Genomic DNA, 16,654 nt, shown 5'->3' on the forward strand with positions numbered 1-16,654 from the left:
TAGGGCTTTGTGCAAGCTCCTCTGGGTAGGTACCACCCACTCATCAAATATTCTACCGCAAAACACTGTTGTGTTCTGGTTTGAAGGGTGAGTGAGCCAGTGTAATTACAGGCACAAGGGACATAACATCTTAGTTCCCAAGGTTGGTGGCGCATTGGCTGTAAGCGATGGTTGACATTTCTTACAATGCCAATGTCTAAGGGCGTTTGGTGACCACTTACCATCAGGTGGCCCATATGCTCGTCCACCTTCCTATTCTATAAAAAAAGGGTGAGTGAGCCAGTGTTATTACAGGCACAAGGGACATAACATCTTAGTTACCAAGGTTGGTGGCGCATTGGCGATGTAAGCGATGGTTAACATTTCTCAATTCAATGCTAATGTCTATGGGTGTAATGACCACTTACCATCAGCTGGCCCATATGCTCGTCCGCCTACCTATATTATAAAAAAGGACCAAACAATTTGACACATCATTACAATGTCGAGTACCATGCGCAGGCAAGGCGTCGGTGCAACCGCAGCCGCTGGACACGGAGGCGTTTATCCGCGCGCAGATGTACGACGTGCGATACACGTCCGCTCTGCCGCCGCGCTACGACTGGCCGACAGACGCGCCGCGCGTCGCGCTCATGTAGACCGACAGAACGCCCCGCCCCGCCCCGCCCCGCGCACCGTACTACGTGTAAACCGACCGCGCTTTACTCCCTGGAGACGACTATTTTGGTTCCATGGCCTAGGCCAGTACCAGTACAGTACAGTGAAATATTTATAACTGAGAAATATCTCAGTTATAAATATTTCACATAAATCTATCATCGATTTCCAAACTCAGATTTCAGATGTATTTCACATTACTGTAAAATACAGTTAAATTGCTCCGTACTCGATAACTTGATGGTATCGATTATTAGCTTCGCTTGGTTTACATTTTGTACGAGGTGAACGAGATCCGACTAGTTAAGTCGTTTTGCAACTTAGAGCGGAAAACTGTAAAAATTGGCCACTTTTGTAGAAGGTATCGACATAAATCAGTATTTATGTCGATACCTTCTACAAAACCTTTGCAGTCAAAGGAATGGCTTATAGAGTTACGACCATCTGTTATTCGGTTTGGCAATCAGTTTGTTTATCTAATCGCTGTCATCGCTTGATCAAATTTTACCAAAGTTTTATTATTAGGCGTAACGGGATTATTTATATTATATAATTTAAACAGACTTCAAGGTATACTCGATCAAAGTCTTTGTGTTTTAAGCGATAGCAGCGCTTTTCGCGTTAACCATTAATAAAATGTAAGTTCTATTGACAAGGAATCTTTTAATGTTAAACTCAGATTTTTAAACATTTATCCATTTTTGTTACCTACTACTTAGCTATACTACTTAATGTATTGAGTTTGACATCATCATACATCTTGACAAAATTTGATTGTTTTTTGGTACACATTGAATGAATATGATAATGATTAATTGTTGTAATATTTTAATTGCTTTGCCTAAAAATAATTTGAAAAATTCTAAGGTGCAATTTGTAAAATTAATTTTGGCATCAGTGCATTGCCAAGTGTAGTGACGCTTAATCTATTCGAATAATGATACAATGACATATTTTTGGTATTTATTTTTACTTTGGCAACTGTTAATACATTATTGACAAAACAATAAAATTATTGTATTGTCTGTGTCGCATTCAACTAAAATTATGGCAACATAACATTCCAATATTCGAAATATTAGCTTTTTGATAAATGTAGACCTAATTAATGATTGTAATCATAATTTTATTTATATCGAAATTAATGTACTTTTGTGTGTTAATGTAAAAAAAAATTTGTGATATGTATTATAAGTAATATAGTGGACAAAGTAATGAAAAAATATATATTTTTTGTTAAGTTTATAAATTTATCAAGTTACATATTTATTTATTTAGTTAAATTAAGAACCTTGTCATGTAGACTAGAATTGTAATATTGAACAACTTAATATTTAACAGACCGGCTATGCAATATACTATTTATTTGTAACGCTATAAAAATAAATGATTTTTTTTGAATATTTTATTATTTAAACAAATGATCCAAATCAAACCTTTCAACTTTTATCAGTATCAATTTTAATTTTAATTCGATGTAGTCAATACTATAGCCTGCTCCAATGGCAATAGGAAAAAAGTAAATAAAAGAAACGTATAAATTTTTATATAAATATACAAATTACAAATAGTTTTTGATTATCTAACGTTGTGTTATATATAGTTTTAAATTACAAAATAACTCCACTTAACTACTTCTACCCACTCTATTTTTGTCTCCAAAATTCCAGAAAAAATTTGCAGACAGTCAAATTTCACAAATCCATAATGAATACCATATGTTATTCAAGATCTCGACCAATCATATTGTAACAAAGTTATCTTAACTATCGACAGTGAATCTATCTAAAGTGATTGAGGAGATTTATGAATATTGTTTATATTAATAGTATATTTAATTTGTTTTATTTTGTATTGTTGTGATTAATTGAAAAATAAGTATGTCCTAATATTTTTCTGTTGTGGTAACGTTTTTTAAATGAAATAACGATTTGTAACCGTTTATGTGCGTTATAATAAATTGCTGCAGAATTGGTATTTTTTTTTAATTTAATCAGCATCGTCCAGGCGCCACTTTTGTCAATCATAATAATATCGAGTGAATTCGAATCAATCAAATAAACTTTTTATCTTGTATTTTATGAAGTTTATATTACTTTCAAAAATCAACAAGCCGCGGACTCGCCTGTGGAATATGTTACGGCATATTGAACATCTTACGTGCAACAAATGTAAAAAAAGTAAATAAAGTCCGTGCCCACGTCTATATGTTACCATAATTATGTAGATGTTTTAAGATTGTTTTATTTAATTTAATATTTGGTATTAAAAGTTCGGTCTTGTTTATCATTTACTAATTTAAATAATTATTGAATTGACTAAAACTTAAGTTTGTAAAAGTTCGGACTGGCAACAATGGGGTTTTCCTTCGTGGTTCGTCGTCAAGTACATTTGAGATAAAATATTGTAATTAATATAATTATTAACTAAAAATCAAAAATAAGGAATATATCGTTTGATGTGAAAATTAACAATTTCATAAACCTCGACCGTCATGCCACTCCTAAAAAAACTTTTAGTTCAGAATTGAGACAATTTTCACACCTAGTTTGAAATAAAAGAAGATAAGTGCTCGTACTTAACAATAAATACATATATTGAAATAGTATGGTACTGGCGGTAGGGCTATGTGCAAGGTCGTCTCATCAGATATTCTACCACAAAACAGCATTACTTGGTATTAATGTGTTCCGGTTTGAAGGGTGAGTGAGCGAGTGTAATTACATGCACAAGGGACATAACATCTTAGTTCCCGAGGTTGGTGGCGCATTGGAGATGTAAGCGATGGTTACATTTCTCACAATGCCAATGTCTATGGGCGTTGTTGACCACTTACCATACATATGCCGAGGGCAGCAAAGTAGATACAGACATCGACATAATAGCAATTTTTCAGATCACATTAAGTAAAAAATAGTAAACATTTCGACATTTATGTAGCAATTAACTTGAAATTTTCCATGATGATTTAATGAAAAATAACATTTTTTATTTATTGTATATCGGCTTTTTCGATATGTCGTTGTTTTTCTGAAATAATGTAGATAATAATAATAAATAACTTTATTCACCAAAAAGAAACAAAGAAAAAATTAAGGTACAAAACCATAAAAATGAGTTAACAATATGATATTTGATAATTTAGTGAGAAGGTCGTAGTCTCAGCTAGGCTGCTTTTCAGTCTACTAGATGTATTTTTTTACTTTGTAAAAGCCTCAACGTAAAAGAAGACATCTACTTGATATCCGTTTATTCGTTGTAATTAAATAAGTGCTCATTCTAATAAAAATATTTAATAAATTAAGGTAACAACCTCCAGCACTATTTTTAAGCACATTTAAATAAATCTAAGCGTCATAAAAACAGTATTTAACATTTTTAGACTAAAATTTTGTAGATGTCTTGATTTACTTTGCATATAACATTTCACATAGCTTCATCTACGTCTCTCAGTTAAACTCATTTAATTTCGTAAGCTACCCCAATGTTTTGTTTTAATAATAATGCATATGCAACAATACTGTTTTATTTATTATTTATTCATAATAATTATGTTTTTGTTTATGGAAAAAAAAACAAAACTATTTTTAAGTAAATAACCACTATAAAAGAAAAGATTAGTTATCAAGTATAAAATTAAGAAATAGTTATAAGATTACTCAATAATTATTATCACTTTCAAACTACTTCTAATAGGAAAAGAAGAGTTAAAAACGTTAACGATTGAGGTACGAATAAACTAACAAATTTATTCTTTAAATTCGGCGTCGTCAACAGCAGTTGATACGTTACTGTGTTGAATATTTTTGTATAAATCATGGTAGGTATCTTGATAGAAACTAATATTTTAAGGATACATAAATGTAGAATAAAATCGAAAACGATATAATTTTAACAAAAAGTGCGATAAATTAACCGCGTACCCGCGTAACTGCGTATGCGCAAGAGTGTGACAAGTGACTGATGTCTTTGTTGCGTTTCAATCTACTGTGGATACTCCGAAGTAAAGGCGGACAAATTCAAATGTCGTTTTCTACTGCGGCGTTTTTTAAAATTTTATAAAATTATGTGGGAGTCTTACCCACTAAAACCACTGCGATGGCCGTCTTCGGAAAGGATCGTGTTGATATAAGGCATCCGCGGCCTCTCCCGTGCTGTTCTTCGCTCGTGGCTCGGCGGAGCTCCCCCCGTACTCTTCGCCAGTGCGTACGGCAGCGCGAGTTCACCGAGCAGGATCGGCCCTTTCCCGTTCCCGCTCCACCGTCTGTCTCCTTTCGGACCATAACGGTCTCGCAGAAGGAGGCTACGGTCCTCCACGCCGATTCCCTGCGGAGCATTGCCGACACGATTGCTCACAAGGACAGGTCTTTTCCGACTTATTTCAAAATCTTACCTTAAGTCAACGACGTGACATGTTAGATTTAACGTTTTTACATAAAACTTTAACAGAAAGCCGAGTTGGCCCAGTGGTTAGAACGCGTGAATCTCAACCGATGATCGTGGGTTCAAACCCGGGCAAGCACCGCTGAATATTCATGTGCTTAATTTGTGTTTATAATTCATCTCGTGCTTGACGGTGAAGGAAAACATCGTGAGAAAACCTGCATGTGTCTAATTTCATTGAAATTCTGCCACATGTGTATTCTACCAACCCGCATTGGAGCAGCGTGGTGGAATAAGCTCTAAACCTTCTCCTCAACATGGAGAGGAGGCCTTAGCCCAGCAGTGGGACATTAACAGGCTGTTACTATACTTACTGTGTATAAAACTTTAAATAGAATACATGATAATTCTTATCTAGTTTCTAGAATAAAATTAAATGTTCCTGTTTGATACCCACGTAAGCCGATAGCCCCATTAGTAAGACCTTTTCTTAAAACTGTTTTAGGAAGTAACTCACCGGTAGCAAATTTTTGTTAAATCTTAAATAGGCACAGTGCCTCTCTGGATCCATTTGATGACTCTTCATTTAAGTTCCATCACCATCACGTTCATCATCGTCAAATAAGTCCTTGCTATGTGCGTAGAATTAATAATAACTAGGTTATTAGTATATAAACATGTGGCCTTAACGACTTTTGTTTCGAACCGAGGCGAACAACTCTCACTATTCTTGATTTTTATAAATGCAGTTTAATTTAGAATCAATATATTATGGTCAATATTAGATATGACCAATATTTAATTTTTAAAATAAAAATCAAAAATATTATTGACCATGGGGTACGCACTATACAGAATATGTAGAGATAAACTAAAAAATAAAACATATTTTCTCTCGAGACCAACAGTCTTTATTTCAAGTAGTAATTATTTATAAATACAAATTGAGAAGTACCGATTCACAACAAAATATAACCTAGATTACAATGTCTGCAAAATAATTATATCACTTATCACTTCATTAACAATGTACACGTGCACACGGGGCGGGCGCTCCGGTGGGCGGCGGCCAGTGTCGGCCGGCGCGGGGCGGGTCGGTCGGCGGCGGCCAGAGTCGACCACAGCAGGTCGCGTCAGCAGGCGGCGGCCAGAGTCGGCCGGCGCGGGCCGCGTCGACCGGCGGCGGCCAGGGTCGGCGAGGGCGAGCGGCCGGCGGCCAGCGCGGTTCGGCTCACCTGCTGAGCGAGTGTGATCGCTCACGAGACCCCGAACCCTCACCGTTGCACCTGGCGCGGTCATTGCCTACAAGAGAACCATTTCATTATTAGTAAGGAAATTTTATCTTTTATTTAAGTTTGATTGAATAATAAGGTTTTTTATAATTTTATCAAGCAAGGTTTTCTGTCAATTTTTTTTCAATCGAAGTAATTATTCCAAATAAAATAAGTTTCAGCTATCGTGCGACTAAATTTTACTAAAAATAAAAAAAAATAAAAATGTATGGGAAATATAGGAGTATGTATGGGAAGTGTTCGGAAAAATGCCTGATGTCTTGTGAGGATGAACATGCTAATATAAAATCAACAACTGTTACTTTTTAAAATACGATCATTCCAACAAAAACATTACCAAAAAATAAATATTTAATAAATAAAAATTGACAATCACGCGATAAGTTTATTAAAATAAAATATAAAAAAATTTAGTTATAAGTTTCGCAAGTAAAACTTATAATATATGCACACTAAGAGTAAAGAAACGAAAAAAATCCAACATGTCGCAGCATGTGTTCACACGATAGAAATACAAAGCTAAGAAGCGTCTAACGAGTTAAAACAGGCCTGACCTAAGATATGGCGGCCTTGTAGACTGGAATCCTATAACAAACAATTCAAATCACACATCTGCGACCTACCGATCACTTTTTTATATTTATACATTGTCTGTGTTGGCTTGATTTGATGATGATAGGTTTCGAGATTAAAATAATATGAACGAGTGTGATGATATACGTGTACTAAAAGAAACGGACACAGGTGTTGCGTGTTGGATGGTGGTTATTTAAATACTCTAGTTATTATTGAAGTACCTATTATTAAAATTTGTCTTTACTGTTTTTGTTTGCAATTTTAATAGCATATATATGTATTTATACAAAGTAGAGTATTGCATGTATAATCTAAGCAACTTTTTCGACGAATGATAACAGTTTATAGATATTGTCTACTTCCATTTGAAATCCGAGAAAATGAAAATGAAACTTTCATATTTAAGCTCAATTCGTTGGATGTGTTGTTGAATTTAAATAATGAAAATAGCACCGAATGAGTTGTTTGGTAAATAAATAATCTTCAACAGATTCAGATATGAATCCTAAAACTAAAAAAAGTCTATTATAAGTAGTCATTTTCCATTAGATATATATCCGAATGGATAAATATATTTTAAATAATTCATACGTGAACTAAGCAATCTGTACATTAATTTGTTCGTGAAAAATTGCGTCAAAAATGGCGATGGCGTTGTTATCGGAACTTTGGAAGTGAAATTGTGTTGTTTTGTAAATAAAAATATATTACTAAGTATTCGTAGTATACAATATAGCGAAAATCAGCAAATCGCATGGAATGTGTAATATAATATGTGTAATAAGGTTTGTTTACACTTTTTCTTCTATATGGATAGACTATTTTCTTAAAAAACAAATTTGTAACGAAAATGTTTAAACTAGTGTAATCAAAACGAGATTTTTCTTCAAAATAAAATAATATCAACGCTCGAGCATGTATGTCGATAGATTTAAATAAATATCGCCGGAAGTATTGCAGATATAGGAACAACTAACCGAGGCGCTGCTGCGAGGGCAGCTTGCTGAAGAAGGGATGCTTGAGCGCGTCCCGCAGCGTGATGCGTTGCGAGGGCTCGTACTCCAGCATGCGCGCTATCAGCTCGAACAGCTGCCGGTGCTCCTCGCTGTTGCTTTGCAGGTACCTCTGCAAATCGCGATATGTATACAATATTAGCATTTCATTACTCAAACAAAGTAGGTATTTTAAGTTAAACTAATATATTTTGCATAAAAATCAATGCATACTTACTCCATACATAATACAATAATAAAGATTCAATGAAGGTTTATTATTATTTAGGAATTATACCTTAAAATGGTTAAAATATTAAACTTTTGTAGTTACATTTAAACAACTTATTATTATTTCTATATGAACAATCCGTTTAGACTCTAAAATGCTTTTTTATTATGTAAAAATATTTTTAAATAACTTACCAAAAGTGGTTTACAATTTTCTCTCACATATCGTCCCGCTGACGATTTGTCGTCCCAGTCTAATTTACCATGGTAGAAATACTTTGTTCTTGTCTTTCGTGCCATTCTAAAAAACAAAACGAAATAATTTAAAATAGAACATATCTTTTTTGTAACCTACTCATTAATCGAAAATATCGTCGCTATGATTCACGAGTCATTATTTCTGTATAAAGACCAATTTCATTTTACTAACAAATGAACACAAGCTATTTATATAGCTTATTTCAATCACAGTAATAAAGACAAACAAAACATTAACAATCAATTAACGCGATATCATTGGCCGAGTTGACCTTGATTGTAGTCTATGGTATCTATTATGGTTTCTTGGCGTTTCGAATGTTTGCCAAGATGTTATCGAAACTTTAAAGGTCAAAACAAAGTGAATATATATAAATAAAAGAACCGTTTGTAGTGAATAATATAGCCGAGTTATCGGCAAATCGCATGAATGTGTAAATCTTCACTCCTTCTCAAATGGAAAGTCTACAACCAATTAAATTATAAATGACATATGACTCGTGTGGTGCTTGTTTGCTCTCATTATTTACTTTCTCTAAGCTTGTTTAAAAAGCAATCTCTATAAGGAAACACTATAAAAAATATTGCTTAATTCAAATATTCCTTATTAAACACTACATTAAAATACAATTATTATATACTATAAATTGAGATTTCTTTTTAACAATCTTTGGCGTGTCTGCTACGTTCGACTGGGATCTACGCTATCGACAGAGACACTAACCTGTAAGGTATGGGTCCGAGGATGCGCTCCATCATGGCGAGATGCTCACGGTTGTCGTGTGTCTGGAAGAGCGTGATGCCGAGGTGCAGCTCGAACATTATGCAGCCTATCGACCACACGTCGCACGGCTGTGACCACCCCAGCTCTAAAAGTTTAAATGTCATATGTTATGTACATGACTTAAAATTTTCCGTGATTAATAAATTGATTCGCCGATTATGATTAAATGATATGGATATATAATGTTATATTAACCTAATATGACCTCCGGTGCTCTGTAATGCCTGGTGGAGACGATTGTGCTGTGATGCTCGTGGTCGAAGGTCGCGCTGCCAAAGTCGATAAGTCTCACGTCACTGCGCTTCACGCGCCGTAAGTCATGTTTCTGAAAATTACATGTTCAGAGTAAAAAATCGACGAAAGGGATTAGCTAATATAAATGTATATTAGAAAACATAGAGGAGAAAGATTAATAAGTGCAAATATGCTAACGACTTCCCCCACTATCTGTCGAGAGCAAAATTATAATTTTACTACCATTCCGAAATATTAATCATGCAAAATTAATTCGTTAATAACTACTAAGGATGACAAGTAAAAATAACGATGAATTGTACGGTTGCATGTTATGAAGTAAATAATAAAAGTGACACTACTATAATAGTGTATGTCCACTGTAATAGCTTACAATTTCTCTGTTTGCAGAAACTTTTGCGAGTTCATAAAATAGTCTCGAAAAAGCTTAAGAAGCTGTGTAGTATACATATAGTATCTATGAAATCAATAAGCTTAGTAGATAACAAACTTAGATGCTATTCTAATTGAATGTGCATTTGTTGGGTGCAGTAATTTTGGCAGGCCTCTGGTATTTTTTTTAGCAAGCCTCTGACACAGTTAGTGTATACTGCCAAGAATAAACAAAGGTGTTATATCTTCTGAGCAAGTCTTAGTGTCTTGTACTCCTTGTAAAAAATGAGCATTATAAAATATGTTTATTGAAATTAATCAAACAAAGGGGGAAGTCTAGAATATGTCCAGCATTGTAAATTTACCACATAAAGCATGATAACAACAATGATATTATTACTGTTTTCCTGTTACATAAATAAACGTTTCTTAAATTTTATCTTTCATATAAGCTAACAATTTAGAACAAATAGCTTGTACCTTGTTTCAAATGTATAGGTTTGTAAAATAAGACAAAAATTAAATTACCTCAAACCCTTAGGATTACCATTAAACTTACCAATTGGTTATCATGCAGAATGTTATATTCAATTAATAATTTCTAAGTAATGCATGCTAAGAATTTATAAAAATCGTATTCATAAAATTAGTTTCTGCATTCGCAAACAACCTAAACTTTAAATTTTCGTTGACATATTTATCTCAGTTCTATTTGAATAAAACTATTGGCGTAGGATAACCCATTAGGTGACGAAGGTAATAAATTTACCTTATGACACTAAGGGGCGAAGCAGTAACCATAAAAGTCAATCAATCTGGAAAATTGTGGGCAACTAGTCATATGTATGATAGAATTGACAGATGCATGTATAATTCAAATTTAACGCGGATTAAATTACAGAGCTACTTGTATAAACATAAAATATTATTATGTTGTTCAAGTACTTAAGTTCCACAAACTTTTTGAATATTCTATGTACAAATGTAAATCTTTTTCCAAGGAATATCTACTAACACGTTCTATAATAGAAACTTACTTTTTTAGAACTATTATATACACTGACGACTTCGTAGTCGCTATCCACGAAAAGAATGTTCTCTGGCTTAAGGTCGGTGTGCGTCAGTTTGTTGTCATGCAGAAACAGCACGCTGTAGATGAGTTGGTAAGAAATGTGACGAACTTGCTCCAGCGGGTAAGGTTGATAATTATTGTCTTTCTGTAATATTAAAACATTAAATTTTAATACAATTAATATCAATTATCTCTGTACAATGAAAAATCATCGTCCTAAATATTGTATTCATATGTAAAAATTTTGAGATAAAAAATCACAATTCGAATATACAATTTGATTTTGATTTGAATCAAAAATATGATATTAACTATGAAGGTAATTTGATGTTGTTTTTTTAAGTTTGCTGTTGTTTCATTCAAATACATTTTATTACAATAGACGACTCATCCCTATTCTCAATAAGTTACTAAAACGATTGAAATATGTGTATACCTTTCTAAATACTTATATATTTAAATAAATATGCAATATGTAATGAATTTATTTCTGAATAATAAGTTTATTACTGCGTACATAAACATTACTCACCAGGAAGTCAAACACACTTTGCCCAAGCATTTCGAATGCGATACACATGTGTCCGTGGTACTCGAACCAATCTAACATTTTCACACATAAACTGAAAAAGAAAAATAAACATGTTATGGTAGAAAGTTCAAATATTTATTACATATATAATTTAAAATATTAAATCATGGTTTCGGAATGGTATCCGATACTACTATCCGGTACTCTATAGAAAGTTAGTAAAAAATTATGAACAATAAGGCAAGCATGTCATTTCCATAGTCTCCATGACACCCCCACGATATGACATGGGACATGGAAAATGTGGTTGAGGTGCGAAGAGTAAGGTATTTTAGTGTTTTGGTTGACATCGCCGCTTGGCGCGCCGCCAGCGACGGCCGTCGCGTATAAACGGACAAGGTCAGATATTGCTACATTTGCTTCGTCTAATAACGCACGATAGAATCGTCAACGACTTTGCATTACATTTTAATTAGCTTCCTATTTGTCATTTATTTAAACATACGAAGGGATAATAATAGTGTATACATTACCAATATTTGTTTTCATAAGGAAAATATTATGAATGAAGAAGATACTTTTGGAAGCTCTAAAAACACTATATATACACACATAATTTTACTTACTTTTTACAGTCAGGGTCAATATCAGCTAACTTTTCTAAAACGTTTATTTCTAGTTTTGCAGCCTCTCTGTACTTCTCAACATTTTTTATTATCTTCAAAGCCATTCTATGCTCCCTGGAATGCAGAAAATACACTATTAGAGGGCTTAAAATAAAGACCAATAATTATTTATTTGACATAACGCTGGCAGCAGAAAGGCCGGTAGACTGTTAATATAAACATATGGAAATAGAATAATCGATGGAGAATACGATGCCAGACAATGTATTTTATACTATTATTTTTTAAATGGCGAATATGTATAAATTAAAAATAACGGTGAAATAAAGTAATGTAATAATAAAAAAATGCATCAGAAAACTTAAAAACAACGAATGGAATGAAACAAAGACATTCTCTTGTTTCACTATTTTATGACATTCATCTTATTAAATTAAAAAATTACTAGTAATTTACTAATAGCTATATAAGATAGTTGCTATTATTACAAATAAATACACATTCATTAAAGCTTTGTATTTCGACAAATATAAAATATTTACCTCCTTTCTTTATTCCTGTAATAAACAGTAAATTAATCCTACAATTTTGTTTGTGTATTATAAAAATGTACTGTGGTAAATTTCCGTTGGTTGGTTGTAAAAGTATTTAAGAACTATAAAAGTAGTGAAAATATTTCAACTTACATTTCTAAGTCTTTCACCTCGACCACCTTGCCGAAGGTGCCTTCACCGAGCGTCTCGATGATTTTGTCTGCAATAAACCAAGGCAGGAAGATTAATCAACTGTTCGCAATAAAATAGTCATGATGGTATTTATCATTAGTTTTATCAGCTCCCATGAAATCACTGCTTTATGAGAATTCATATTAAAGTCCACGAAACAATGTATCATGGTAGTCTAGAAAAACCAATGTTCTTGTATATCCAACATGACTAGTCTTTCCGAAATAGATATTACGGCGGTCACTGTTATTTAAAATGAAAATAAAAAAATCACAAGCGGTAATTATAGAAAGTTTGAAATCTTCAAAACTCAAATCACTGCTAGGACTTGATTGTGGGCGAAGTAACGAAAATTGTCACTTCCGAGTTTTTGTCGTCGTTCATTATATGAAATATTTGTAAATGCGTTATATGACATGAATGTAGTATTTGTGTGTAGTTGTGTATATGTCTGTCTCGTGTAGCAAACAGTGATGGTCGTGGTATACAAGTGTTAAAGGTATGGTGTGGACACGAACATCTCGCTCCCATGACATATCCGGGCCAGTACACCAGGTGTCCGTCCTTGTCGTCCTTGACGGAGGAGCGTGCCCGGGAGCTCTGCAGGGCCGCCCGCGTCGACACGCCGCAGAGAAGCCGCCGCCGCGTCCGCGCGCACCACGCGCCAACACGCCATCACGCCACACGCACCAGCCACATGCCACGGAGAGCGCCACGCGTTCGCCACGACCCGAGTAGTGTTGTACCCAACAATCAGACAATGGAACGGTTGCCCGTCAGACAAGCGACAATTGGTATGGTGTGTCGTACATGCTGTTAGAGGGCGGACACGGGTGGGCGCTGCGGTGCGGCTAATGCGCCGCGGCGGGCGCCCGAGAGTCCGCTCGGGCGTCCGCCTACGATAGCGCGCCGCTTGCGAGGAGACGGGACTGGACCGGGAACGGGACGTTAAAGGACGGAAAGGTCGGTACCGAGGCATCTTTCACGCACGCAATGCTTCCAAAGACCACCTTTCATACTCTGGTTCATTAGGTTAACAGTGTCCACCCGATCCCGTCTAAAACTAAACGGCTTCACTTTACTAACATTTCCATTAACAGATTCTGAGCAAAATAAAGACATATTACATTTTAAAACACGCATAAGAAAATTCAGCACATGCACTATCATTTCACAAGATTCATGTACTTTGTTGTATGAACACGCAAGACGGTTGGTTGCTTAGTTATTATATTAAGGAGTTACACAAAGATTTATCTATACCCTCTTGCTTTAATTATTATACTACCTTCAGGTATTTCATTTATTAAACAATTTATTGTTTGCAAAATACATGCATTCCTTTGGACTCCGTTAATACGGTTTATTATTTAAAATTTTGTTTAAAAATAAAAATCTAGAAATAGTGCATTTTTTTAAATGACCTATTTGCTATTGATTCATTGTATGTTATCAATAATAACGGACCAGGTTTTAGTTAGCGGCACACAGAGACGCAAGCGGTCGGTTGCTAGCTTGTTGCTTACAGGCGGCGTGGCCGCGCGTCGCATCAGATGCCGTGGCCTATGCGGACGTTGACGGCCGCGCAGTTCCGGCGGCAGCACAACTACATCTCCGACGCCAATAGGTTCCGGTTTTCTAGTTACTATTGAATTTGATACTCCGTTAGGCTCCTTCTCAGTGATACGACCGTAAACCTCGTCTAAATGAGCATATTTCATAATTAGACTTTGAATTTCTTTTCGCCTTGTCTCGCGTTCGCTAAGCACTCGGTCACCAACCGGAGTCTTATCGTCGTCTTCGTCACTTGATGGAAAATAAATTTGTTTCTGTCTTCCACTTTCTTTGACAGGAGAAGATGCTGGTGTTTTCGTTACGTTTAATTTACTATTATTAACTTCTTGTTGTGGCGGCGAGATTAAATCTCTAGCGCCAGAACTTAAACTGATATCGACAGGTCTTAGAGTTAGTTTGCCGTTACGTTTGTCACTTCCACTTTTTTCAACTCTGAGCGATCTCCTATGATGCTTACGGTATATGCTATCTCTATCTTTGCCATATTGGGGACGTTCCCGAGAAGATACGTCGAATCCATTTTTAAATTCTATTTTATCACTTTGTTTATGACTAGATAAACGACGATCTGTAGTGTTTCTAAATGGTGTTTTATCCCTCATTTTCTCATGCGAATAATTATGCCTTTTAAACGAACTTTCACCAAATACAGCCGTCGTAAAGCTTCTCATTAGACCCCTGGAAAAGGATGATTCCGGTTCCAAAGTTTTTTCACGGTCTACTAATTCCTTTCTCGCTTTTTCTTTTTTCTGAATAGCGATTCTATCTAAAACTGATGAGTATTTATCTTCTAAGCGACTACGTGTACTGCCTAACATAATCGTGCTATCTAAATTGTTATTATTAGTTTCCTTGAGAGGATATCGCTTAGTGAGCGGTGATGATTTATTATCTTTCATATGAGCTCTACGGAATGAGTCACTGCGACTGACAGCACCAATGCTTGGATTCGAACGCATAGGTGATTGTTCAATTCGAGTTTTAGGTGAACTCAGGTAACTTGAGTAGGCCCGCTCATCGCTGAATTTCTTCGCGTTCGATGTAACACTGGACACAAACGGCTTGTACGGCAATATGTTGCTACTGTTTTCGTAACGTCGCACATTTGTTAATGTAGAGTTTTTGCTCGAAAGCAATTTATCATCGTAACGCGTACGCGCCGCAGACAATTTGGAATCAGTGATGTGGTCACTTTTCTCCGATGGTCCTCTTCGTGTAAGTCGATTAATGATGCTAGAATATCCATCTGATAGCAGCTGCGTAACACTTGTAGTGGAAGCGCGTGTATAACGTGGACGTGAGCTCGTTGTTCCACTTCCGGTGGTCGTTAAGCTACCAGACATATTGGTGTTGAATAGATAATATGTTAAATTTACAAAAACATTTCAACCCGGGTATATCACATAATAATTCTTGAAGATCATAATTTCACATACATTAATGTACGATTAAACACGTTCAATATTTATTACAGCTTATTTTATTAATGTAGATGATGTTAAGTTAAACTGCTGTTAATCGGGAGCAGGCCTTAGCACTGAGGGATTTGAAAAATATCACTAGCACAGGCGAGTGCGGCCGTCGGTGCCAAGTAATGGTCGCGGACTAAAAATATCGGCAACCCGTGGGAGCGCCCTCCCGCGCACTTCGAGGTGCCGCCGCACGCGCATTTTCGTCGCATTACACTCTCTATAGGTACATATAATACTTTTCTTTTAATTTAGATTTTAGTAAGTAAATAGTAAATTGAGACAGCTATTTATTGTGAGATAAATAAAATTAATAAAAAGTGAATCCTGCTCGTCTTACAAATGTTTGTATATATTTATTTATTATGTTATCGAAACTCCTCTATTTTAAATGAATTAAAATTTTTGAAACAACTTGTATACGACAGGTTGTAATTATTTCAAGGATGCTAACAATAAAATCAGCAAGAGCTTTTCGTTGGCTATGACAATGAGCTCGAGAGCCAAGACAGTTCTGTCAATAAGCGCTTTCTAATTGGGTCAGTGGAACGCGTACGAAGCTGAACAATAGCGATGTTCACGTGTGCGTACCATGCGCGATAGTTGAGCACGAGCACGTTAACTAATTCCGACAACTATACTAACTTCACGAGTCGTCCGTGGGTCAAGCTTTATCAATGTTCATGTGCAATCAATAATTATCCAGATAAGTACGTCTTTTATCTCACTTTTTCATGTCGAGCGCAGACATGTGTGAAATCGGATGCATAGATTAAAACATGCAGTGCGTGTCTGGTACCAACACGGATTCTTTGCGTGCCTCCTCTGGTTTATCGAGTTGTAAACAAATAAGTA

General features: G+C 35.3%; 2 protein-coding genes across 11 annotated transcripts in view; one reads left to right on the forward strand and one right to left on the reverse strand.

Moving 5' to 3' along the window:
• The window catches only part of LOC126772678 (NADP-dependent malic enzyme-like), a 34,330-nt gene extending 32,270 nt beyond the window's left edge, over nucleotides 1-2,060 (forward strand). For all 3 annotated transcript variants that reach the window (XM_050493129.1, XM_050493130.1, XM_050493128.1), the window contains exon 12: nucleotides 502-2,060. In XM_050493129.1, coding sequence (XP_050349086.1) covers nucleotides 502-638 — 137 coding nt within the window. In that variant the 3' untranslated portion in view covers nucleotides 639-2,060. The remainder of the gene's footprint in view (nucleotides 1-501) is intronic.
• Nucleotides 2,061-5,937: 3,877 nt separating this feature from the next.
• The window catches only part of LOC126772665 (serine/threonine-protein kinase Doa), a 53,796-nt gene continuing 43,079 nt past the window's right edge, over nucleotides 5,938-16,654 (reverse strand). For 6 of the 8 annotated variants that reach the window (XM_050493101.1, XM_050493099.1, XM_050493097.1 and 3 more), the window contains 10 exons: nucleotides 13,274-13,355; nucleotides 12,717-12,783; nucleotides 12,031-12,144; nucleotides 11,405-11,495; nucleotides 10,838-11,017; nucleotides 9,369-9,498; nucleotides 9,114-9,258; nucleotides 8,327-8,432; nucleotides 7,886-8,033; nucleotides 5,938-6,342 (listed from right to left, as the gene is read on the reverse strand). In XM_050493101.1, coding sequence (XP_050349058.1) covers nucleotides 6,272-6,342; nucleotides 7,886-8,033; nucleotides 8,327-8,432; nucleotides 9,114-9,258; nucleotides 9,369-9,498; nucleotides 10,838-11,017; nucleotides 11,405-11,495; nucleotides 12,031-12,144; nucleotides 12,717-12,783; nucleotides 13,274-13,355 — 1,134 coding nt within the window. In that variant the 3' untranslated portion in view covers nucleotides 5,938-6,271. Of the gene's footprint in view, nucleotides 6,343-6,886; nucleotides 6,918-7,885; nucleotides 8,034-8,326; nucleotides 8,433-9,113; nucleotides 9,259-9,368; nucleotides 9,499-10,837; nucleotides 11,018-11,404; nucleotides 11,496-12,030; nucleotides 12,145-12,716; nucleotides 12,784-13,273; nucleotides 13,356-14,281; nucleotides 16,094-16,654 lie in introns of those variants that run through there. The other 2 variants (XM_050493095.1, XM_050493096.1) reach the window with 2 other exon arrangements.

Source organism: Nymphalis io, chromosome 13, assembly GCF_905147045.1.
Source record: "Nymphalis io chromosome 13, ilAglIoxx1.1, whole genome shotgun sequence".
NCBI lineage: Eukaryota > Metazoa > Arthropoda > Insecta > Lepidoptera > Nymphalidae > Nymphalis > Nymphalis io.